Here is a 27,180-nt window from a genome sequence, read left to right as displayed (position 1 = left end):
AAATACCAAAGTATCACGAAATACCCCAAAGAACCTCAAAGTTCCCCAAAGTATACCTCAATGTACCACAAAATACTGGCTCAGAGGTAGAGCAGGTCAACTAATGATCATATGGTCAATGGTTTGGTCAGTGGTTTGAATCCCAGCTCCTTCTGTTCACATGCCGAAGTGTCCTTCAAGACACTGAACCCCAAATTACTCCAATAAGCAGGCTAGCACCTTGCATGGCATCTGGCTGCCATTGCTCTGTGAGTGCATGTGTGAATTGGTGAAGGAGAGGCAATTATAAAGCTATTTGTGCAGGTAGGAAAGTGCTATATATGTGGAGTCCATTTCCCATTCCCAAAGTACCACATATTTTCAAAACAAATGTTTATTTTAATATATTTATAATCTCCAAATGTAATAACATCTGTATTGAACACTGAACAAACAGTATACATTTTTTTTTATCAATTTTATTTTAAATGTTCAACAATAACAAAACAACAACAATAATAACAGAACAGTATAACATTTTTGAACAAATTCCAGTAAGGACAGAAGAAAAGAGACAACTATAGGCTATACATGACAACATAACAGGACATTCTAACTGTGTCATTACATTACATTCAGGTCCACAAGATGGCTACTTAAAAAACTAGAATACACACTGAACTAGGAAGAACAGCTTTTTCAAGCTTCACACCTTGGTCATGGAATGGGCTACAAGACCATATCCACTTAGATACCCTGGTCTCTCTCAACAAATTTAAATCTGTATTACATAACTTCCTACAAAAAGAATTTCGCTGCTTTCTGTAGTCGGGTCCCAACTGCAAAACTGCTAAATTACTGTATTACCCTGTATTTTACTGTCATACACCTTTACTATTATGTAGACTATTCTGTTTTGTGTTTTTGTGTTTACATGTATTGTATATTGTATACATCACACAAGAACATAATAAAAGTGCATATATACAATATACAATACATGTAAACACAAAAACATTGCTGTCTGATATATTGCAAATGTTATTGCTGTCATCTTGGCCAGGTCTCCCTTGCAAAAGAGATCTTGTATCTCAATGGGACTTCCTGGTTAAATACAAAATAAATAAAAAATTCTGTGTCATCTAAAAAAAAACACATATATATAAAAAAAATATAAAAAACGAAATCAAATCTCTTATGAGCATGCATGAAGTGAACATACTTATGCATACTTCAAGATGTCTACCATCATCCCTGTGCCGAAGAAACCCTCCCCAACATGCCCAAATGACTACAGACCGGTGGCACTCACCTCTGTGGTCATGAAATGTTTCGAGAGGCTGGTCAAGGACCACATTTGTGCCTCCCTCCCCAGTGATATGGACCCTATGCAATTTGCATACAGGACAAACAGGTCCACCGACGACGCGGTCTCCCAGGTACTGCACAGCACCCTCTCGCACCTTGACCGTCAGAAGGGGGGCTATGTGAGACTGTTGTTCATTGACTACAGCTCAGCGTTCAACACCATAGTCCCCACCAGACTGGTGGACAAGCTGATCGAGCTAGGTCTGAGCTCCGCCCTGAGCGCCTGGGTACTGGACTTTCTGAGCGAAAGACCCCAGGCGGTCAGGGTGGGGGGTCAGACCTCCAACACCATCACCCTGAGCATTGGGTCCCCCCAGGGCTGTGTTCTGAGCCCCCTGCTGTACTCACTCTACACACACGACTGTGTGGCCAAGTTCAGCTCCAACTCCATAGTGAAGTTCGCAGATGACACGGTGGTGGTGGGGCTGATCTCGGACAACGACGAGAAGGCCTACCGGGAGGAGGTTGAGGTACTGGAACGCTGGTGCCAGGACAACAGCCTGCTCCTGAACATTGGTAAAACCAAGGAGCTGATCGTGGATTATAGGAGAGGACAGCAGGAGACGCACACACCACTGATGATTAACGGGGCTACCGTGGACAGGGTGAGCAGCTTCAAGTACCTGGGGGTCCACATCTCAGAGGACCTGACATGGTCAACACACATAGACACAGTAGTAAAGAAGGCGAAACAGCGTCTCTACCACCTGAGACAGTTAAGGAAGTTCAGAGTATCGGGAAAGATACTCCAGTCCTTCTACTCAGGAGCTGTAGAGAGCATCCTGACCGGAAACATCACTGCCTGGTATGGAAACAGCACGGCACAGGACAAGAAGGCCCTACAGAGAGTGGTGCGCTCAGCCGAGCGTACCACGGGTATTGCACTACCCCCCCTGCAGGTTCTATACAACAAGAGGTGCAAATCCAGAGCCTGCAGGATAATGAAAGACCCTCACCACCCCAATAACAGCCTGTTTCAGCTGCTGAGGTCAGGCAGACGCCTGCGAACCCCAGCTACTAGGACAGAGCGGCTTAGGCTCAGCTTCTTCCCCCAGGCCATCAGAGCCATGAACAATGAACATTGAGTGCTCAGAACATTGAACTGTCCACACACAAGCACACATGAACACACACACGACACGCACACTGTGCACACTCACACACGAGCAGCCACTTAACACTTTAACATGAGCGGGCACACACTCATGTCGCACACACGCACACTTATGGCCAAAGGAAAGGACACTTTAAATTAGAATAACAGGAACAGTGTATTGCACTACCAAAGCTAACTAACATGTCCCATATGCTCTGTAAATAACTATGTACAGATACCGAGATGTCACTCCATGTTACCTGTTACCTGTTACTGCACAATGTTGTTTTCTTCTTTGATTCTATTATATGTACCACTGTATTGCACATCGTTGCGGGCTAGACCACCCGCATTTCATTGTATACCTGTATGCCGTGACAATTAAAACTCTTGACTTGACTTGACTTTTCTTCACTTTTCTTCTTTTTGAAGTTGTTCGCTCATTTTTTGCCATTCTTTTTTGGCCAGGCTTTTTGGCTAGCTGGGGTACCACTGGAATGCTCAACTGACCATCATTTGATTCTATTGTTTTAGCCTTAGGTACCATCTTAACTTTCAAGAACTTTAAATATAGCTCATTCTGCTCATCTTTAGTTATAGTGTCCCATATGACATTGGGGACCTCATATCTTTTAAATTCTGGCTTTAAAGTATAATTACTGTTGTGAAGGGCCAGATTAAACTGAGAATCTACCTTTATTGTTTGATATACTTTGTATATTATTTATATATACACGGAATATCCCTTTACCTGCGTTCAAACCAGAGTAATATTCGCTCTCCTTATTGGACAGCGCCCCTAGGCGCCACCTCGCAGGCCCCCAATGCCAGGTTCAAAGACAAGTTCAGGCATGTCAGAACATGCCCGGAGACAGCGTATTGATACCAGACAAAGACTGCGGTTTGGGACTAGATCGTCACTTAAGTATATATACAGCGCAAGATGCGCGCAGCAGTACCTTACCCCACCTTACCCCACCTTACCCCGAGCACCTGCTTGTCCATCTAAACAAGCCAATGTAGTTCATCGTGGTGAAGTGAGCAACTCGTGCGTTGAGAATATGTGCGAATAGAATAGTAAAGTGTCAGAGTTTAATGTAGTAACGTCAAGTTCGACCTAATCTAATGTGAAGTAAATAGTCGTTCATTTATTGTATATCGTGCGGCCACAGTTCGTTCATGTGTAGCATTACCCAGCGGTTCGTCGTGTTTTTAGCTAGTGTACTTAGCCAGGGTGTGTGGCCTAAATACGTTGCCCACACCCGAGGAGTCCTAGTCGGAGAACCGTTGGACATGTGCACAGGAGAACCAACGTCGGTGATTGCAGAACCATTACTGGTTGGATTATATTGATTTGGAACGTGTTACCCGGAGAAGAGCATCGTTGATTTCCACTATCGTTTGGGATTCAACCTCGTGAGGATTACAACTCGGGCTGGCCTCGTGGACGGAGGCTGGCTAGCTGTCATCAGTGCTATCGAGCATTTGGATTACAACTATTGCTTTGCTGCTGATCGTGGGATTTACAAGGACCGACTCCTGTACCTGGAGTCTCTTTATTCTTCATTAAATCAGACGGAGTATCCGAACATTCCTCTACCCTCCAGGCCTTACACCCCCGGAGGGAACCCATTGTCTCCAGGCTGCATCAGCGTTGCCTTATATAGTTGCTATTGTACGACAGGTGGTGTCAACTTAGACCCATCGTAGGATTCCTGCTATTCTTAGTGACTCATGCTATTGACTGACTTTACGCATATTCTTCGCCATACAAGCGCGACCCTAATTCTCATTCTGTAACCTAATGTTGCATAATAATAAAATACCCTCAAATACTAATTCTTTGTCAATGCCGTGTTCTTGTGGGTGTTCACCATCTATATTTGATGTACTGTCTGGCCAGTAATTAAAGTACATAACTAGCAGTGGTTTAATCTATCACAATCTTTAATACAGTCAGGGTGTTATGGTTTGTAACCGACCCCAATCGCACAACACAAGACAGGTATGATGGTTTGCCAAGAAACAGATATTTATTTAGAACAGGGAAAAAAGGGCACTGTCCCTTTAAGGGAGAAAACACAAAACACTGGAATAACACAAGAGGGGAAGGTAAAAGGGAACGCCTAAGGGAAGGTTAAGGGAACGCCTTGGGAAGGTTAAGGGAACGCCTTGGGAAGGTTAAGGGAACGCCTTGGGACAGAGGACTAGGGACTAGGAGAGCTAGGGATAGAGGACTAGGGACTAGGAGAACTAGGGATAGAGGACTAGGGACTAGGAGAAACTAGGGAAACAGGTTCTGGGGAACAGAGGGCCAGGTTCTGGTGACAGAGGGAACAGAGGCCCGCGGAGGCGGGCTGGGGACAGGGAGGAACTGGGGACTGGTGGGAAAACATCTGGGCCGCTCTGCAGAACAGAGGAGAGGGTTAATATGCAAAGGGAAAAAACAGAGCAGATGCAGAACAGTCCAAATAACAAAGTAACAAAGTAAATACTATCTTCGTGTGAACAAACACACAGTGGGAGATGGAATGTCCAAAATAATATCCACGAGAGAACAAAACAGAGTGGGAGATGAAATGTCCAAACTAATAACTAAGTGAGAACTAAAGGAGGCAATACGCTGGGGAACAGCAGCGGGACGAGGGCAAGGGGCAATACGCTGAGTGAGTGACATCACAATCAAAACTCACCCAGGCGTATGCGTAAAGGTACAGGGACAGCAGCGGGAACGGGGGCAAAAAGCATTACGCTGAGTGAGTGACATCACAATCAAAACTCACCCAGGCGTATGCGTAAAGGTACAGGGACAGCAGCGGGAACGGGGGCAAAAAGCATTACGCTGAGTGAGTGACATCACAATCAAAACTCACCCAGGCGTATGCGTAAAGGTACAGGGACAGCAACGGGAACGGGGGCAAAAAGCATTACGCTGAGTGAGTGACATCACAATCAAAACTCACCCAGGCGTATGCGTAAAGGTACAGGGACAGCAACGGGGCGAGGGCATCGCCACCGGGTGGCTGGCTGTCCGAGCCGAGGAACAGAGCGCTGGAACAGCGGCGGTGGCGAGGATGTCGTCCACCGGGTAGCCGCTGTCGGAGCCGAGGAACAGAGTGCTGGAACAGTGGCGGTGACGAGGGCATCGTCCACCGGGTAGCCGCTGTCGGAGCCGAGGAACAGAGTGCGCGCCACACCTTGGTGTGCGCGTCGGAACAGGGAGCTGGAACAGTGGCGGTGGCGAGGATGTCGTCCACCGGGTAGCCACTGTCGGAGCCGAGGAACAGAGTGCGCGCCACACCTTGGTGTGCGCGTCGGAACAGGGAGCTGGAACAGTGGCGGTGGCGAGGATGTCGTCCACCGGGTAGCCGCTGTCGGAGCCGAGGAACAGAGTGCTGGAACAGTGGCGGTGACGAGGGCATCGTCCACCGGGTAGCCGCTGTCGGAGCCGAGGAACAGAGTGCGCGCCACACCTTGGTGTGCGCGTCGGAACAAGGAGCTGGAACAGTGGCGGTGGCGAGGATGTCGTCCACCGGGTAGCCACTGTCGGAGCCGAGGAACAGAGTGCGCGCCACACCTTGGTGTGCGCGTCGGAACAGGGAGACGCCTCGGGGTGCGTCTGCGAGGAGGAGTGTGCCAAGCACGAAGGTCTGGAAGATGCGCGTCGGCGCGCTGAGGTCTGGAGAGCGTGCCAAGCTCGAAGGTCTGGAAGATGCGCGTCTGTGCGCTGGTACGGAGGAGCGTGCCAAGCTCGAAGGTCTGGAAGATGCGCGTCAGTGCGCTGGTACGGAGGAGCGTGCCAAGCTCGAAGGTCTGGAAGATGCGCGTCTGTGCGCTGGTACGGAGGAGCGTGCCAAGCTCGAAGGTCTGAAGTGGAACACTGGAATACCTCCCGTAGAGGATTAGAGAGCGCAGAACAGTGTCTCCCTCCAGGCAAACGGCGGCAGGTGGCGAAGGCTTGAGCGCATCTGGCGCGCTGGTCTGGAGTGGAACACTGGAATACCTCCCGTAGAGAATTAGAGAGCGCAGTACAATGTCTCCCTCCAGGCAAACGGCGACAGGTGGCCAAGCCCTTGAAGATGCGCGTTGCGCGCTGGTGACTGGAGAGCATGCCAAGCTCGAGGGTCCGGGAGATGCGCGTTGGTCTAGATGTGCGTCAGGACGAACAGCTGCGCTGGGGTCTGCAGTGGAACGCTGGGGTGCCTCCCATGGAAGTTACAGGGAGCGCAGAACAGTCTCCTCCACAGGCTACGGCGACAGCAGACGAAGGCTGGAGCAAACATCTCAAGGCTGGAGAGATCCATCTTACAGCATTGGTAGACCAGAGGATCTCCCGAAAGAGTCTAGATGTTAGAGAATATGACTCGGCATGAATACAACACGACCCCAAGCCAAAACGAGGGGAAGCGCCCTGGTATTTAAAGCCCACAGGGGGACTAATTAGCCTGCCATCACAGGTGCGAGAGATAATAGAATATCAAACAGGTGTGGCCACTAAGGGTAAGAAACGAGAGGGTGGGGGCTAGAGAGAGTGAGTAGGGAATTCCTAACAGTAGGCTTAAAGAAGACAGAGAAAAGGTAGTGAGCAGCGGGCAAAACCTCACACAGGGTTTTGTAACCCCTCAGTTACAATTACCTTGGCCATGAAGGCATCTGCGCACATCTATATTTTGAAGTTGAGAAATTTGTTGGAGTTTTAATATCAGATCTGGTAACTTTTGTGGGTTCCAATTAGTAGCCAGCTTAATTACATGATTCATTGCTTCACAATTATTATTTGTCCAATTATCAGGAATCCATTTCTTTCTGTTCTTTGTCTCCATTATTTTCTTTTTCAATGTAGGTATTAACTTAGAGAAATATGTAGTGAACTCTGGGCAATTTGATTCTATATATGTTTCAAGTTCAAGTACATTTTCACAAAAGTCATACTCGTTTTTTACAGTAGGTAAGAGAATTAGCATTATGGAACAGCTTATTCTCAAGTACTGCTCTCTTTTTTGCGTCCATTCCCACTTTATGTGTTAGATAATGTTTCACATTATCCCGAATATGTTTTGAACACAAAATATGACTCGCTTCAGGAAACAAAGACTCTATGGCCTTTAAAATTGCCCGTTCCTGATCGGATCCAATAACTATGTCCTCACTGATATTTATTTCTGTTGCTAAATATGCCACCGACAACTTTGATTTCAAATGGGCAAAGAAATCATGGTAAGTCTCAAAGCTGCCGTCCCAGTGCAAATACAGTGGCCCAATGAATAATGGTGGCTCTCCAGTCTCTTTCTTAAAACGTTTTGGGTTTTTGAACACAGTCACTGTTAAGAAGCAAGCCCCCAAATTAAATGTGCGATCCACTCCTAAAACAGATGTAGCATCCTGCCCACAACAAAATCTTCTAACATCTTCTAATTGTTCATCAAAGTAAAGGATGACACAAGGTGGTTTTCTCTTCCTAGACATTTTCTGGTATTTTGGGGTATACTTTGGGGTAGTTTCTGGTATTTTGGGGTAGTTTCTGGTATTTTGGGGTATACTTTGGGGTATTTTGGGGTATTTTGGGGTATTTTGGGGTATTTTCTGGTATCTTGGGGTAGTTTCTGGTATTTTGGGGTATTTTCTGGTATTTTGGGGTAGTTTCTGGTATTTTGGGGTATACTTTGGCGTATTTTGGGGTATTTTCTGGTATTTTCTGGTATTTTGGGGTATACTTTGGGGTATTTTGGGGTAGTTTCTGGTATTTTCTGTTATTTTCTGGTATTTTGGGGGTATTTTGGGGTAGTTTCTGGTATTCTCTGGTATTTTGGGGTATTTTGGGGTAGTTTCTGGTATTTTGGGGTATACTTTGGGGTATTTTGGGGTAGTTTCTGGTATTTTCTGGTATTTTGGGGTATACTTTGGGGTATTTTGGGGTAGTTTCTGGTATTTTGGGGTAGTTTCTGGTATTTTGGGGTATACTTTGGGGTATTTTCTGGTATTTTGGGGTAGTTTCTGGTATTTTGGGGTATACTTTGGGGTATTTTGGGGTATTTTCTGGTATTTTGGGGTATTTTCTGGTATTTTGGGGTATACTTTGGGGTATTTTGGGGTATTTTCTGGTATTTTCTGGTATTTTGGGGTATTTTGGGGTAGTTTCTGGTATTTTGGGGTATACTTTGGGGTATTTTGGGGTAGTTTCTGGTATTTTCTGGTATTTTGGGGTATACTTTGGGGTATTTTGGGGTATTTTCTGGTATTTTCTGGTATTTTCTGGTATTTTGGGGTATTTAGGGGTAGTTTCTGGTATTTTGGGGTATACTTTGGGGTATTTTGGGGTAGTTTCTGGTATTTTCTGGTATTTTCTGGTACTTTGGGGTGATTAGTAGGACCCCATAGTTAGGGTCGCCGGCAATGTCTGTTGTCAGGGGAGTGTAAAGGCTGTGTCCTACTAGGGACTCTATGAGGTTGACGTTGCCAATGGTATCATTGACAAAAATATGGACCAGGGCGGTGGTGTGGCGAGGGGGTTTGCCCTTGTCAGTGACCTTCACAACCAGGCGGTGCAGGCCATTGTGTTTGCGGGTGAACTCATGAGCCAGTGTGATCTCCCCACTGGTAGGCGAGATGTGGAACAGTCCATGTGGGTTGCCGCCAGTGATGCTGTACACAAGCTCAGCGTTGGGCCCTGCATCTATGTCTTCTGCCTCCACTACTTCCACACGGGTTTCTGGAGCAGTAACAGGTGGTAGGAATTTGTAGGTGGAATTGGACGGCTTGGTTACGTAGGGGGCATTGTCGTTCTCATCTAAGACGTTGATGGTCACCCCTACGTAGGAAGACCTGGGTGGGTCCCCGGCATCCACAGCCTTGAGGCGGAGGGTGTAGGTGCTCTCCTTTTCCCGGTCAAAGGAGATACTGGACAGGGTGGTGCCAGTGCCATTCTGGATGACAAACTTGCCATTGTCCGGCTCGACATAGAGCCTTACCCTGGCATTCTCACCTTTATCGGCATCAGTGACTGTAACAACGCCAACAGGGTTGAGCGGAGCCATGTTCTCTGAGACAGAGAAGCTGTAGCCACTCAACATAAACTTGGGGTCATTGTCGTTACGGTCAAGAACATTGATCACCACTGTGGCAGTGCCCGTCTTGCTGGGAACACCCTTGTCTGCAGCTGCCACATGGAACTCATAGCGCTCTGTGTCTTCCCGATCCAGCAGGTTCTTCACGCGCACTTCACCAGTGTTGGGGTCGATTTCAAAAAGCTTGGTAGCTGAGGCTTCAATAATGCTATAGGTCAGCTCAGCATTGGTGCCGCTGTCCGCATCCATCGCCACCACGTAACGAACCTTGTCACCTGGTTGGTTACCGTCAGCAAAGTCCACCTCCAACATTGTCGGGGAAAAGATGGGAATGTTGTCATTAGGGCTGCAACTAATGACTAATTTGGTAGTCGACTAATCTGCCGATTATTTTTTCGATTAGTCGACTAATCGAAAACCAATGTAAACAACAACAAAAAAAAAGGATTTTTTTTTTTTTTTTTTTTTAATTACCTATCTTTGTGAAAGTGGCTTCTCAGCGCTGGTCCAGCTGAAGACAGAGCAGAGGAACAGATTGGACATTGAGCATGACCTCAGAGTTGCTTGTCTACCATCACCCCAGACTTTGAGACTCTTGTCAGGACCAAACAACATCATAACATGATGATCCCATAGCAAATTAAAATAATGACTCAAGAAACATTTGAATTTGGATCTTTAAGCCACTTTAAATGAAAATGTATTTGAAGAACAATACAGCAATCACTCATAACAAGATAAATAAATTAAATAATACAAATTAAAGTGGAAGTGTACTTTAAATAACTTTTGTTTGCTGTGTGTGAGAGGAGTCCGTGTGTGTGTGTGTATGTGTGTGTGTCTTACTCTGATCGCTGTGTGAGTGAGAGGAGTGTGTGTACTGTGTAATTTGTGTGTGTTTTACTCTGATCGCTGTGTGAGTGAGAGGTGTGTACTGTGTAATTTGTGTATGTGTGTGTGTCTTACTCTGATCGCTGTGTGTGAGTGAGAGGAGTGTGAATGTGTGTGTGTCTTACTCTGATCGCTGTGTGTGAGAGAGAGGAGTGTGAATGTGTGTGTGTCTTACTCTGATCGCTGTGTGTGAGTGAGAGGAGTGTGTATGTGTGTGTGTCTTACTCTGATCGCTGTGTGTGAGTGAGAGGAGTGTGTATGTGTGTGTCTTACTCTGATCGCTGTGTGTGAGTGAGAGGAGTGCGTGTGTAATGTATTGTGTGTCTAGTCTGATCATCATCTCCTGCAGGGGAACAATGTTTTCAATGTCCAAAATTTGCTATGGGATCATCATGTTATGATGTTGTCTGGAACCCTGAGAAGCCACTCTCACAAAGATAGGTAGTGCACAAAAAAAAAAAAAAAAAAAAATTAATAAAGTTTTTTTTTTTTTTTTTTTTTAATGACTAATCGACGCAACAATTTCTCGTCAACGATTTTTTTATAATCGACATTGTCGATTATGTCGACTAATCGTTGCAGCCCTAGTTGTCATTCATGTCTGTCACCTGGACTTTGAGGGAATTTGTGCTGGACAGGGCTGGGTTACCAGAGTCCACGGCAACAATCTCGATCCTGTAATCCTTGACGCGCTCATAGTCCAGCAAAGTGGTGGTCTGCAGGAAATACTTCCTCTTGCGGTGGTCATTGGCCGACTCGCTAGCGGGTCGCAGCTGGAATGGCACGTTGCCAGCCACCACAGGTGACTACAGCGTTCTCGCCCTCATCGCGGTCCGACACCTCAACCATAGCCACAGGAGTCCCGATGGGCATGTCCTCTGAAATGTTGGCCACGCCGTCCTGGTGTATGACGAGGCCATATCCACGAATCTTGATGGCTGGTGCATTGTCATTCTGGTCCCTGATTTTGATGGTCACCGTGACCTTTGAGCTCTTGGGACCACAGCCCTTGGCCACCACAGAGAATATGAGGAATTTCAAGTTCTCCTTCTCACGGTCCACCAGGCCCTTGACGTAGATTATGCCTGTCGAGTTATCGATGCGGAGGAGTCTCTGAACAGTCTCAGATGCCCCGTGAAGGCTGTAGACAAACTCACAGTTGGTGCCTGTGTCATTGTCATTGGCTCTAACCTGCAGGACAGACAAGTGGAGACGTTTTGAATTAGCAGGACAAATAAAACAAGGTCCAAGCTTGTTTGCTGTATACACACATTTTCTTAATTGCGTGTAGTAACACCATTACTAGGGCTGTACCGAATGTGTCTATTCATTCTGTTTAAACCAATGGGGTTTTTCTTCACAGTTGCAGATAATGATTAGGCTACACTAATATTATAGTATTATACTATTATAGTATATGACTAGTCATACATTTTATTATAAAACATTTATCATAAATAATGTAGCATCCGCTTGGCACTCGGCGCTTTCGTACCAACCATGCCCTTATTGGATTATTTATGTTGACAAAATTGATGAGTTATATTCATTAAAGAAAGTTGATTTAATAAAAAAAAAAAAAACTAATTTAATCAGATTAACCCCTTTATTCAAATTGAGGATTTTCTTTGAGGATATAAAAAAGAAAAAAAAATATTTGGATTACGTCATAAAATATGACGACAGACATTCGAAGCTTCGTTCGAATACTTCAATAGAAGCTTCAAATGTTAAAAAATGACATTCGAGGGGAGCTCCAGTAGCTCACCGCGTACCTCGAACGCTATTTCGGCGTCGGGGACAACCGTGCGCGTCACGGATCTGGGGTACACGAGTTCGCCGTATTTTCTCAGAGTGTCTTTCCCCCCATCTATACCCCATTCAACCTGTTTCTGTCGGTCATACTTGACCAGAAAAAGCGATAAACGCGAAAAGAACCAGCTGACTGGTCAAAGTTTAAAGAAATTTAATAAAAATGACATTCGGTACAGCCCTACCCATTACTATGTAATAATATGTCATTCATGTTATATATGATACATATAATTACTACAAAGCTTTGCTTTATTGATATTTCTTTTTCTTTTTTAGTTCATGCTCTGCATATTACATAATGGCTTATGAAAACTAAGTGCACACCCCCATGTCCATATAAACATCCTGTGATTGTCAAATGCGTCATTGGCATCTAATGGGCAGATGAGTGATTGTTCCTCTCATTATCAAAATGCCCTTAGAAGAGGATGGAGGAGTGACAGACACTGGTGACAATCAATTTGCTTGGCCCTCCTTAGGAAGTGTGCCAAGATTTATCTTCATATACTGAGGACACAAATGCATTGATTAAATAATTAATTACACACTATCAACCATGTCTTCTCAGAATACCAATCAATCAATCAATCAATCAACTAATCAATATGATACAATCATATGTCCAGGGCCTGAATTCATCAAGCATCTTAATGTAAGAGTTATGATCATAAGTCTTGTGTATATAGTACATTGGATGTGATGTAGACCAGTACTGCTACTTTCAGAAGTGTGGCGACTATGAGCTCAGGTCAGCAGGTGTTAAAGTGGGGTCATAGAAATTACTAGGTCATGTAAGTGCAGCACTTAGACTACATGTTAACTTGCGATTCTCCCGAGATGTTGAGTACAACCTTGGTCCAATTGCAATAATGTGTGTCACACGTGCCATCAGACGTGCCAAGTACTCACCTTGGCAATGTGATTTTATGGCATAGCCAACTCAATGGCTGTGCCTAATCATAGTGGCGGCTGTGCTCACATGCTGCAACTCAATATGCAATTCTAGGAACTTGTCAATAATTAACTTGTGTTCTGTAACATCTGGTGTTTAAAGAAGGGAAATCAATTGGCAGTGGCGATTATGATTTGACTTCACTTGTTTCTTTAACCATAACCCCATTGTTCTGGATCATTGCCCAGGCCCCAGGGGGAAGACGAGGCCCCTAATGAAACAAGGTTGCTTGTCATGCTATGAGGGAGGCTTGAGTGCTCTTGAACTATCATGCTAGTTTACCAGCTCCCTCACATGCTGCAGTCTAAATGCCTTCTAATTAGTGGTATAGAAACATAATACTGTGTGTAATTCAATGGTTTAAAATGTTTCTGTTTTAAATACCTTGATCACAAAGTGGTAAAACAAAGAACAATATTACCTCTCTCTGCATTATGATAGCATTTGTGTGTGTCTCTGTGTGTGTGTTTTGTCTGTGTGTGTGTGTGTGTGTGTGTGTTTGTGTGTGTGTGTGTGTGTGTGTGTACGTGTGTGTTTGTCTGTGTACGTGTCTGTGTTTGTCTGTGTGTGTGTGTGTGTGTTTGTTTGTCTGTGTATGTGTGTGTGTTTGTACGTGTGTGTGTACGTGTCTGTGTTTGTCTGTGTGTGTGTGTGTGTTTGTTTGTCTGTGTATGTGTGTGTGTTTGTACGTGTGTGTCTGGGTGTGTTTGTCTGTGTGTGTGTTTGTCTGTGTATGTGTGTGTGTTTGTCTGTGTACGTGTTTGTCTGGGTGTGTGTCTGTCTGTCTGTCTGTCTGTCTCTGTGTGTGTGTGTGTGTGTGTGTGTGTGTGTGTGTGTGTGTGTGTGTGTGTGTGTGTGTGTGTGTGTGTGTGTGTGTGTGTGTGTGTCTGGGTGTCTGGGTGTGTGTGTGTGTGTGTGTGTGTGTGTGTGTGTGTGTGTGTGTGTGTGTGTGTGTGTGTACACGTGCATCTCACCTGCAGGACAGAGTGCCCGGTCGGGCTGTTCTCCGACAGCTCAGCCTCATAGTGGCTCCTCTCGAACTTGTCGTTCTTGTCCGTGACGATGACTATGAGCACAGCGCTGCTGGCCCGCGGCGGGTTGCCCCCGTCCTTCACGCCGATGAACATTTCATAAGAGTCCTTCTGCTCGCGGTCCAGGTTGCCTATGACGATAAGCTGCGGCAGCTTCTGGCCCATATCCTCGTCCACCTGCAGGCTGAAGAGCTGGGCTGTGTCGGCGTCGGTGAACAGCGAGTAATTGGCCACCGCGTTGAGGCCAGAGTCCTTGTCGTGGGCCATGGGGATGGCGAAGATAGCGTCGATGTGTGTGTTCTCTGGGATCGACAGGGTGAGGGTGTCCGAGGAGAACTGTGGCGCGTTGTCATTGACATCCAATATCTCGATGCGGCCCTCAATCTCTCTCTTGATCCCCTTGATCATGTCCGTGATGGACACCTCGAACTTCAAGAAACACTTGCTCTCGAATACATTGGGGCACAGTGTCTCGCTCTCGCGGTCGATGGGCATCCCGGTGGTGTAGATGTCTCCGGTCTTGCCGTCCACCCGCAGGTAACGGGAGCCCACCACCAGTTCGTACAGGTGGCCGGAATCGGTCAGGTTCTCGTCCGCCGCCAGGCTGCCGATGAGGGTGTTGTACGGCTGATCCTCGTTCAGCCGGTACAGGATGTGATTCGGCGAGGCGCCACAGAACACCAGCAGGACAGCTGACAGTACCAGCCTCATCTCCCACCTCAGATTCATATCTCCACCCGACTGGCACAGCATCCGTCTGGGAGAAAGGAAACAAGAGAGAAAGAACCAACAACATTAGTCAGGGCCCCCCTATACATCATCCACAAAAAGGTTGAGGCATTGCCAAGAAATCTTTTAAAGAAAGTTGACGTGGAATTTGGAGTGGATATCAATTCAGCGACGTCTTAAAAAAGATAATAAAAAAATTTATATATTTGTATTTCATTTAGGGCGGCTACGTGGCGTAGTGGGCAAGGCGCTCGCCACGAATGACGGAGACGCTGGGCTTGCCTGTTCGAGCCCAGCGCTCCACATTGCTTACAGTTTAGCTGGTCGTTCATACTAATACACATTGGCCGTATTAGGGGGTGGGAAACTGATGGGTGGGGATCGGGCGTTGTGGACAGCGACTCCTACAGGTCGGTTTGTGCGCCTGCGCAGTAGAATCAGGAAGTGTCGGGGGCAGCGTGAGCCTCCCACGCGTTACTCCTCGCTACTGAGAGATCGAGCTGCGCAGGTGAAAAGATGCGACTGCTGTTACCTCAAGTACTGGAGGGGACTTGTGCTATGTATGACTTAGTCCACATTGCAGCCGGCTTGTGGGAGGCAAGAAACAGCGTTCGTGACAGGGGAGGGTTGAATTGGATGATACGAAATTGGGATGGGAGAAAAATATAGAAAATGGGAGAAAAAGTGAATAAAAAAAGAAATTTGTATTTCATTTTTGGATGAAAGGCACAGGTACAGGCATACAATGCACATAAAACATAATTTAAATTATTTGCCAACTACAAGCATTGGCTTGCCCCTTGCGTCATAAAAAAAAGTCTATCTGTCTGAACAGGACTGAAAAGACCTGTTTCGAGATGCACAATGAGATATTCTGAGAGAATTGTTGAATACATAAACAAATGTTCTAGAATGTTCTATTATGACATCATAATCAGTAGGGATATCCTTTCATTGGTCTATGTTGACCATGCCCCCATGGTTCGGCTCCTCCCCCTTCAGGGGAGTGCCATTGATCATTAGGCCACGCCCCCTTTTGTATCTTTTGAAACGCTTGTCGTAGAGACTTGCGGGTTGTGCCTAGGCTGGTAAAGATATGCCTCCTAAAGTGTGAAAACAGAAGTACAGGAAGTACCGGCTACAGGCTTTCCGGTTTCAACAAAACAATTATAGAAACGTGTGAAGTGCACAATATTTCCTCGTTTAAGCCACTGCAACGGCTTTGCCTGAAGAATTGACTACATGACCGGGACGTTCTAGCTTGTTTGCCAACAGGATTCGGGAAAAGTTTGGTCCGTTCGGAGGCAGCTTCCAGGGGAAGTACATACACTGGAAATTCACACTTTCGGCCGTAGTGCTTTACCAGTCTTTATCTCACGGAGGAGATAAAACTGGGAACGAGGTTAGGGTTGTGCCATTGTACTCAATAGGGATATCCTCTTTCATTGGTCTATGTTGACCAACGCCCCCATGGTAATTGGCTCCTCCCCCTTTGTGTATCTTTTGAACCGTTTGACGTAGAGACTTGCGGGTTGTGCCATTGTACTCAGGGATATCCTCTTTCATTGGTCTATCTATGTTGACCACAGGATTTGAATCAATTAAGGCTTGCAGGTGTACTGAGTTGATTGACACCTGCATGTGCTTGACACTTAAGGGAGGTGTCAATCAACTCAGTACTGACTTCTACATTCATTGGTGGATGTTAGCCATGACCTCTATACAATGGGTTAACCCTTTAACTATACCACTTACATTAGACACCCTAGCAACCACCTATAACACCCTAGCAACCACCTAGAAACACCATAGCAACCACCTAGAAACACCCTAGCAACCACCTATAACACCCTAGCAACCACCTAGAAACACCCTAGCAACCAGCTATAACACCCTAGCAACCACCTATAACACACACACAAAAGGAGCCGCATGTGATTGGTGGAGGCGGGACCCTTACAAAAAACTGTTGTTGCTAATCATTGACACATGCTAGCCTGTAATAATCTCCACCAGAAAAATCTACTTTGCATTTGATATATTGCAAATATATGCCATCACACACACTGGCATTTAAAGGTTTAGAATTATAACATTAATATGTGGTGTTATGATCACGGCTGAAGTTGAATAAAAGATTGTATTATTTTCAATCTGACATTACAAAAAAACTGAAAATCCATCAAAATCAGTGTTGTTGCTAATCATACATATGCTAGCCCCCAGACCCCGTGCTTAAAAAGTGGCCTGACTGGGGCTATATTTTGCACTATATTTCCTGGCCTGAATGATTTCCCCAGTCCGGCCCTGGTTAAAAGCCTCCAATGCTTATTAGTGTGTGTGCGTTTGAACGTGTGCATGTTTCAACCATACATTTCCATTTATATATAAAAAAAAAATGTTTTACCTCCTATAATAGTAGGACCCCGTTATTTTTGGGTCGCGGCCTGAAAAGTTTGGGAACCCCTGAAGTAGAACAGCTAGCTAGCCGTTGTGGACTCACCTTTCCACAGCAAAACGGTAGGCAAGGCACCTTGGTTGCGAAATGCAAACTTCAATCTATGTTGTTTAGTCTATCTGTTCAGTACTGTTTCAATATGCACAATGAGATCTTCTGAGAGAATTGTTGAATAGATACACAAATGTTCTAGAATGTTTGATTATGACATCATACTATGACATCATACTCTGACATCACAAATGTTCTAGAATGTGCTATTATGACATCATATTGTGACATCACAAATGTTCTAGAATGTGCTATTATGACATCATACTGTGACATCACAACGGAACATGTTTGAGTGCCATTTGAATAATATAAATAAAGGCTGTCCCCGAAGCCTTTTTTGGGGATTTAAACTTCATCAGGGTTCTTCGAACAGACGTTTGAACCTTCGAAAAAAAATTAAATTAAAAAATAATAATTTAAAATGTTTTCCCCCCTCAAACTAAATCCTCAATTTGAATAAAGTGATTCAAACTTCGTCAGGGTTTTTCGAACGGACATTCGAACCTTCGTTTTTAATTAAAAAATTTAAATAAAAAAGAAATAATTCTTCTTTTATATATTTTTTTTTATATCCTCAAACTAAGGCCCTGTCCACACAAACGCTGGATTTAATGTAACCGAAGTTTGAAAAAAATAAACCTCTGTCCACACAGGTGAACAACCGCATATAATTGCGTACTCACGGTGGCTGGAAAACCAGCAAACCGATACATGTAGTACAATGTCAAAGCAGTAGGCGGCGATGTTGTTCAGACATGAAGGCCATCTGTCTGAACAGGACTGAAAATACCTGTTTCGAGATGCACAATGAGATATTCTGAGAGAATTATTGAATACATAAACAAATGTTCTAGAATGTTCTATTATGACATCATAATCAGTAGGGATATCCTTTCATTGGTCTATGTTGACCACGCCCCCATGGTTCGGCTCCTCCCCCTTCAGGGGAGTGCCATTGATCATTAGGCCACGCCCCCTTTTTGTATCTTTTGAAACGCTTGTCGTAGAGACTTGCGGGTTGTGCCTAGGCTGGTAAAGATATGCCTCCTAAAGTGTGAAAACAGAAGTACAGGAAGTACCGGCTACAGGCTTTCCGGTTTCAACAAAACAATTATAGAAACGTGTGAAGTGCACAATATTTCCTCGTTTAAGCCACTGCAACGGCTTTGCCTGAAGAATTGACTACATGACCGGGACGTTCTAGCTTGTTTGCCGACAGGATTCGGGAAAAGTTTGGTCCGTTCGGAGGCAGCTTCCAGGGGAAGTACATACACTGGAAATTCACACTTTCGGCCGTAGTGCTTTACCAGTCTTTATCTCACGGAGGAGATAAAACTGGGAACGAGGTTAGGGTTGTGCCATTGTACTCAATAGGGATATCCTCTTTCATTGGTCTATGTTGACCAACACCCCCATGGTAATTGGCTCCTCCCCCTTTGTGTATCTTTTGAACCGTTTGACGTAGAGACTTGCGGGTTGTGCCATTGTACTCAGGGATATCCTCTTTCATTGGTCTATCTATGTTGACCACAGGATTTGAATCAATTAAGGCTTGCAGGTGTACTGAGTTGATTGACACCTGCATGTGCTTGACACTTAAGGGAGGTGTCAATCAACTCAGTACTGACTTCTACATTCATTGGTGGATGTTAGCCATGACCTCTATACAATGGGTTAACCCTTTAACTATACCACTTACATTAGACACCCTAGCAACCACCTATAACACCCTAGCAACCACCTAGAAACACCATAGCAACCACCTAGAAACACCCTAGCAACCACCTATAACACCCTAGCAACCACCTAGAAACACCCTAGCAACCAGCTATAACACCCTAGCAACCACCTATAACACACACACAAAAGGAGCCGCATGTGATTGGTGGAGGCGGGACCCTTACAAAAAACTGTTGTTGCTAATCATTGACACATGCTAGCCTGTAATAATCTCCCCCAGAAAAATCTACTTTGCATTTGATATATTGCAAATATATGCCATCACACACACTGGCATTTAAAGGTTTAGAATTATAACATTAATATGTGGTGTTATGATCACGGCTGAAGTTGAATAAAAGATTGTATTATTTTCAATCTGACATTACAAAAAAACTGAAAATCCATCAAAATCAGTGTTGTTGCTAATCATACATATGCTAGCCCCCAGACCCCGTGCTTAAAAAGTGGCCTGACTGGGGCTATATTTTGCACTATATTTCCTGGCCTGAATGATTTCCCCAGTCCGGCCCTGGTTAAAAGCCTCCAATGCTTATTAGTGTGTGTGCGTTTGAACGTGTGCATGTTTCAACCATACATTTCCATTTATATATAAAAAAAAAATGTTTTACCTCCTATAATAGTAGGACCCCGTTATTTTTGGGTCGCGGCCTGAAAAGTTTGGGAACCCCTGAAGTAGAACAGCTAGCTAGCCGTTGTGGACTCACCTTTCCACAGCAAAACGGTAGGCAAGGCACCTTGGTTGCGAAATGCAAACTTCAATCTATGTTGTTTAGTCTATCTGTTCAGTACTGTTTCAATATGCACAATGAGATCTTCTGAGAGAATTGTTGAATAGATACACAAATGTTCTAGAATGTTTGATTATGACATCATACTATGACATCATACTGTGACATCACAAATGTTCTAGAATGTGCTATTATGACATCATATTGTGACATCACAAATGTTCTAGAATGTGCTATTATGACATCATACTGTGACATCACAACGGAACATGTTTGAGTGCCATTTGAATAATATAAATAAAGGCTGTCCCCGAAGCCTTTTTTGGGGATTTAAACTTCATCAGGGTTCTTCGAACAGACGTTCGAACCTTTGAAAAAAAATTAAATTAAAAAATAATAATTTAAAATGTTTTCCCCCCTCAAACTAAATCCTCAATTTGAATAAAGTGATTCAAACTTCGTCAGGGTTTTTCGAAAGGACATTCGAACCTTCGTTTTTAATTAAAAAATTTAAATAAAAAAGAAATAATTCTTCTTTTATAATTTTTTTTTTTATATCCTCAAACTAAGGCCCTGTCCACACAAGCGCTGGATTTAATGTAACCGAAGTTTGAAAAAAATAAACCTCTGTCCACACAGGTGAACAACCGCATATAATTGCGTACTCGCGGTGGCTGGAAAACCAGCAAACCGATACATGTAGTACAATGTCAAAGCAGTAGGCGGCGATGTTGTTCAGACATGAAGGCCATCTGTCTGAACAGGACTGAAAATACCTGTTTCGAGATGCACAATGAGATATTCTGAGAGAATTATTGAATACATAAACAAATGTTCTAGAATGTTCTATTATGACATCATAATCAGTAGGGATATCCTTTCATTGGTCTATGTTGACCACGCCCCCATGGTTCGGCTCCTCCCCCTTCAGGGGAGTGCCATTGATCATTAGGCCACGCCCCCTTTTTGTATCTTTTGAAACGCTTGTCGTAGAGACTTGCGGGTTGTGCCTAGGCTGGTAAAGATATGCCTCCTAAAGTGTGAAAACAGAAGTACAGGAAGTACCGGCTACAGGCTTTCCGGTTTCAACAAAACAATTATAGAAACGTGTGAAGTGCACAATATTTCCTCGTTTAAGCCACTGCAACGGCTTTGCCTGAAGAATTGACTACATGACCGGGACGTTCTAGCTTGTTTGCCGACAGGATTCGGGAAAAGTTTGGTCCGTTCGGAGGCAGCTTCCAGGGGAAGTACATACACTGGAAATTCACACTTTCGGCCGTAGTGCTTTACCAGTCTTTATCTCACGGAGGAGATAAAACTGGGAACGAGGTTAGGGTTGTGCCATTGTACTCAATAGGGATATCCTCTTTCATTGGTCTATGTTGACCAACGCCCCCATGGTAATTGGCTCCTCCCCCTTTGTGTATCTTTTGAACCGTTTGACGTAGAGACTTGCGGGTTGTGCCATTGTACTCAGGGATATCCTCTTTCATTGGTCTATCTATGTTGACCACAGGATTTGAATCAATTAAGGCTTGCAGGTGTACTGAGTTGATTGACACCTGCATGTGCTTGACACTTAAGGGAGGTGTCAATCAACTCAGTACTGACTTCTACATTCATTGGTGGATGTTAGCCATGACCTCTATACAATGGGTTAACCCTTTAACTATACCACTTACATTAGACACCCTAGCAACCACCTATAACACCCTAGCAACCACCTAGAAACACCATAGCAACCACCTAGAAACACCCTAGCAACCACCTATAACACCCTAGCAACCACCTAGAAACACCCTAGCAACCAGCTATAACACCCTAGCAACCACCTATAACACACACACAAAAGGAGCCGCATGTGATTGGTGGAGGCGGGACCCTTACAAAAAACTGTTGTTGCTAATCATTGACACATGCTAGCCTGTAATAATCTCCCCCAGAAAAATCTACTTTGCATTTGATATATTGCAAATATATGCCATCACACACACTGGCATTTAAAGGTTTAGAATTATAAAATTAATATGTGGTGTTATGATCACGGCTGAAGTTGAATAAAAGATTGTATTATTTTCAATCTGACATTACAAAAAAACTGAAAATCCATCAAAATCAGTGTTGTTGCTAATCATACATATGCTAGCCCCCAGACCCCGTGCTTAAAAAGTGGCCTAACTGGGGCTATATTTTGCACTATATTTCCTGGCCTGAATGATTTCCCCAGTCCGGCCCTGGTTAAAAGCCTCCAATGCTTATTAGTGTGTGTGCGTTTGAACGTGTGCATGTTTCAACCATACATTTCCATTTATATATAAACAAAATTTTTTTTTACCTCCTATAATAGTGGGGGTCGCGGCTCTCTGACCCCGTTATTTTTGGGTTGCGGCCTGAAAAGTTTGGGAACCCCTGAAGTAGAACAGCTAGCTAGCCGTTGTGGACTCACCTTTCCACAGCAAAACGGTAGGCAAGGCACCTTGGTTGCGAAATGCAAACTTCAATCTATGTTGTTTAGTCTATCTGTTCAGTACTGTTTCAATATGCACAATGAGATCTTCTGAGAGAATTGTTGAATAGATACACAAATGTTCTAGAATGTTTGATTATGACATCATACTATGACATCATACTGTGACATCACAAATGTTCTAGAATGTGCTATTATGACATCATACTGTGACATCACAAATGTTCTAGAATGTGCTATTATGACATCATACTGTGACATCACAACGGAACATGTTTGAGTGCCATTTGAATAATATAAATAAAGGCTGTCCCTGAAGCCTTTTTTGGGGATTTAAACTTCATCAGGGTTCTTCGAACGGACGTTCGAACCTTCGAAAAAAATTTAAATTTAAAAATAATAATTAAAAAATGTTTCCCCCCTCAAACTAAATCCTCAATTTGAATAAAGTGATTCAAACTTCGTCAGGGTTTTTCGAACGGACATTCGAACCTTCGTTTTTAATTAAAAGATTTAAATAAAAAAGAAATAATTCTCATTTTCTTTTATACATTTTTTTTTTATATCCTCAAACTAAGGCCCTGTCCACACAAGCGCTGGATTTAATGTAACCGAAGTTTGAAAAAAATAAACCTCTGTCCACACAGGTGAACAACCGCATATAATTGCGTACTCACGGTGGCTGGAAAACCAGCAAACCGATACATGTAGTACAATGTCAAAGCAGTAGGCGGCGATGTTGTTCAGACATGAAGGCCATCTGTCTGAACAGGACTGAAAATACCTGTTTCGAGATGCACAATGAGATATTCTGAGAGAATTGTTGAATACATAAACAAATGTTCTAGAATGTTCTATTATGACATCATAATCAGTAGGGATATCCTTTCATTGGTCTATGTTGACCACGCCCCCATGGTTCGGCTCCTCCCCCTTCAGGGGAGTGCCATTGATCATTAGGCCACGCCCCCTTTTTGTATCTTTTGAAACGCTTGTCGTAGAGACTTGCGGGTTGTGCCTAGGCTGGTAAAGATATGCCTCCTAAAGTGTGAAAACAGAAGTACAGGAAGTACCGGCTACAGGCTTTCCGGTTTCAACAAAACAATTATAGAAACGTGTGAAGTGCACAATATTTCCTCGTTTAAGCCACTGCAACAGCTTTGCCTGAAGAATTGACTACATGACCGGGACGTTCTAGCTTGTTTGCCGACAGGATTCGGGAAAAGTTTGGTCCGTTCGGAGGCAGCTTCCAGGGGAAGTACATACACCGGAAATTCACACTTTCGGCCGTAGTGCTTTACCAGTCTTTATCTCACGGAGGAGATAAAACTGGGAACGAGGTTAGGGTTGTGCCATTGTACTCAATAGGGATATCCTCTTTCATTGGTCTATGTTGACCACGCCCCCATGGTAATTGGCTCCTCCCCCTTTGTGTATCTTTTGAACCGTTTGACGTAGAGACTTGCGGGTTGTGCCATTGTACTCAGGGATATCCTCTTTCATTGGTCTATCTATGTTGACCACAGGATTTGAATCAATTAAGGCTTGCAGGTGTACTGAGTTGATTGACACCTGCATGTGCTTGACACTTAAGGGAGGTGTCAATCAACTCAGTACTGACTTCTACATTCATTGGTGGATGTTAGCCATGACCTCTATACAATGGGTTAACCCTTTAACTATACCACTTACATTAGACACCCTAGCAACCACCTATAACACCCTAGCAACCACCTAGAAACACCATAGCAACCACCTAGAAACACCCTAGCAACCACCTATAACACCCTAGCAACCACCTAGAAACACCCTAGCAACCAGCTATAACACCCTAGCAACCACCTATAACACACACACAAAAGGAGCCGCATGTGATTGGTGGAGGCGGGACCCTTACAAAAAACTGTTGTTGCTAAACATTGACACATGCTAGCCTGTAATAATCTCCCCCAGAAAAATCTACTTTGCATTTGATATATTGCAAATATATGCCATCACACACACTGGCATTTAAAGGTTTAGAATGATAAAATTAATATGTGGTGTTATGATCACGGCTGAAGTTGAATAAAAGATTGTATTATTTTCAATCTGACATTACAAAAAAACTGAAAATCCATCAAAATCAGTGTTGTTGCTAATCATACATATGCTAGCCCCCAGACCCCGTGCTTAAAAAGTGGCCTAACTGGGGCTATATTTTGCACTATATTTCCTGGCCTGAATGATTTCCCCAGTCCGGCCCTGGTTAAAAGCCTCCAATGCTTATTAGTGTGTGTGCGTTTGAACGTGTGCATGTTTCAACCATACATTTCCATTTATATATAAAAAAAAAAAATTTTTTTTTACCTCCTATAATAGTGGGGGTCGCGGCTCTCTGACCCCGTTATTTTTGGGTCGCGGCCTGAAAAGTTTGGGAACCCCTGAAGTAGAACAGCTAGCTAGCCGTTGTGGACTCACCTTTCCACAGCAAAACGGTAGGCAAGGCACCTTGGTTGCGAAATGCAAACTTCAATCTATGTTGTTTAGTCTATCTGTTCAGTACTGTTTCAATATGCACAATGAGATCTTCTGAGAGAATTGTTGAATAGATACACAAATGTTCTAGAATGTTTGATTATGACATCATACTATGACATCATACTGTGACATCACAAATGTTCTAGAATGTGCTATTATGACATCATACTGTGACATCACAAATGTTCTAGAATGTGCTATTATGACATCATACTGTGACATCACAACGGAACATGTTTGAGTGCCATTTGAATAATATAAATAAAGGCTGTCCCCGAAGCCTTTTTTGGGGATTTAAACTTCATCAGGGTTCTTCGAACGGACGTTCAAACCTTCGAAAAAAATTAAAATTAAAAAATAATAATCTATAATTTTTTCCCCCCTCAAACTAAATCCTCAATTTGAATAAAGTGATTCAAACTTCGTCAGGGTTTTTCGAACGGACATTCGAACCTTCGTTTTTAATTAAAAAATTTAAATAAAAAAGAAATAATTCTCATTTTCTTTTATACATTTTTTTTTATATCCTCAAACTAAGGCCCTGTCCACACGAGCGCTGGATTTAATGTAACCGAAGTTTGAAAAAAATAAACCTCTGTCCACACAGGTGAACAACCGCATATAATTGCATACCGGAAAACCAGCAAACCGATACATGTAGTACAATGTCAAAGCAGTAGGCGGCGATGTTGTTCAGACATGAAGGCCATTTCAACCAATCAGAAAAGATTGAACGCTCACTAAACTTCCTGTTTAGAAACACCATAGCCATCATTTTGCCAACGGAACATATATTTTCAGCAAAGAAAGAAACTGCAATAAAAGTGCAATAAACAAACGGATACATTCACTGTGTGTTCTGCCTCTCATTTGTTGATGAAACAAAACCATCAGCAACACAATTTACCACCAAGAGTGGATAGATTAGTCTCACAAAAGACCGCCGGTGTTGTTAGCTACATGCTAATGTGAATGGCTATATATCTATGTATAGTATATAGCTTAAATGCTAACGTAATGTGGTAACGTTACCGCTATGAATGGATGCAAACGTTATTTAACACATTGCAGAATGGGTACAATACAATACGGCTCAATACAAACAATTGTTAAGGGGATGCAGTCTGGACTGGGTTCCTTATAACAATAACTTGACAACACATGAGTTTAGTTTAGCTGCAGCTACATGTTTTCTCTGAGCGTCAACAGACATCAGTCGATCACAACACTCTTCAACACGTTTTGAACAAAAGTTTGTTACAATCATTTTCATATAACGCTACTTGGGACAGCTCTGCTGTAAACACTGGTGTAGCTGGCTCTGCTCTAATCTCTCTACCCCGCGGTCTGCCGTGAACATGGGAAATAATTGCGACAGCTCTGCTGTAAACACTGGGAATAACCTCGGTTGCTATGCCCACACGCAACTGCAAAACCGCAAAACTTCACCCTGGGCACCGGTTTCAAAGACCGCGGTTGCAGTGTAGCAAATCCCCGGTTGTGTGTGGCCGAACAGTGCAACTGCGCACATACAATCATGGTTATATTAAAACCAGTGCTTGTGTGGATGGGGCCTTGGATAGTCTTCTGTGGGTGAGAAAGGGGGTGGTATGATAATGATCCTGCCATAAAGAAGGGCTCTAAAATCAAATCGCCTCTCCAATGTTGAACAAATGTTTTTTATTTTCCCTTTTTTTACATGAAACAAGACAAATAATACAGTAACAGTAATAATCAACGATAAATCACAGAACAATAACAGAAATCATAATAACAATAATGACAGTCCAGTAATTAAATCAGAATGAAAGTAGACTAAATGACATAAAAATAATAAATACAATACATGGGCTCTTGCTCGCTCTCCCCCCCCCCCCCACAGGACCCCTACTTGGGCTATACATCCACTACTTCATTCAACATGAGAGAATTCCAAATTTATATGCGTTCCTTTATCTTATCCACCACAGCTACCCAGACTGCTATGCTGGCTTCATTAACACCTAAAATTCGTGCAGTAGATATCTCTAGATAAATCACATGGAGATAGGTGAGAATCCATACCTTCCGACACATTTTATCCGGTTGAATCCAGCGTGATGCTATTAACCTTTTGGCAACCGTAAGACCCGCCAAAATGAGTCTCTTTACCTGTACAGAGGTCGATAACTGAGAAACATCATTCAACAACAGTACAGAAGGCAATGTCGGTATGGTCAGAGATAAAAATTCTGATAATTGAGTGGTGATATTTTCCCAGAAAGTCTTAACAGGAGGGCATT

The 27,180-nt window shown here is 43.8% G+C and overlaps 1 protein-coding gene across 1 annotated transcript in view; it reads right to left on the bottom strand.

Moving 5' to 3' along the window:
• The window catches only part of LOC311229754 (protocadherin-1-like), a gene marked incomplete at both ends in the record, with an annotated part of 43,175 nt that overhangs the window by 7,034 nt on the left and 8,961 nt on the right, over nt 1-27,180 (bottom strand). Inside the window, 4 exon segments of the mRNA XM_084315829.1 lie at nt 8,815-9,853; nt 10,984-11,196; nt 11,198-11,589; nt 14,140-14,953. Of these exon segments, the coding sequence (XP_084171955.1) occupies nt 8,815-9,853; nt 10,984-11,196; nt 11,198-11,589; nt 14,140-14,953 (2,458 nt within the window).

The sequence above is a fragment of the Notolepis coatsorum genome (assembly GCF_963971535.1).
Source record: "Notolepis coatsorum genome assembly, chromosome: 6".
NCBI lineage: Eukaryota > Metazoa > Chordata > Actinopteri > Aulopiformes > Paralepididae > Notolepis > Notolepis coatsorum.
This window is presented reverse-complemented; position numbering and strand designations above follow the sequence as displayed.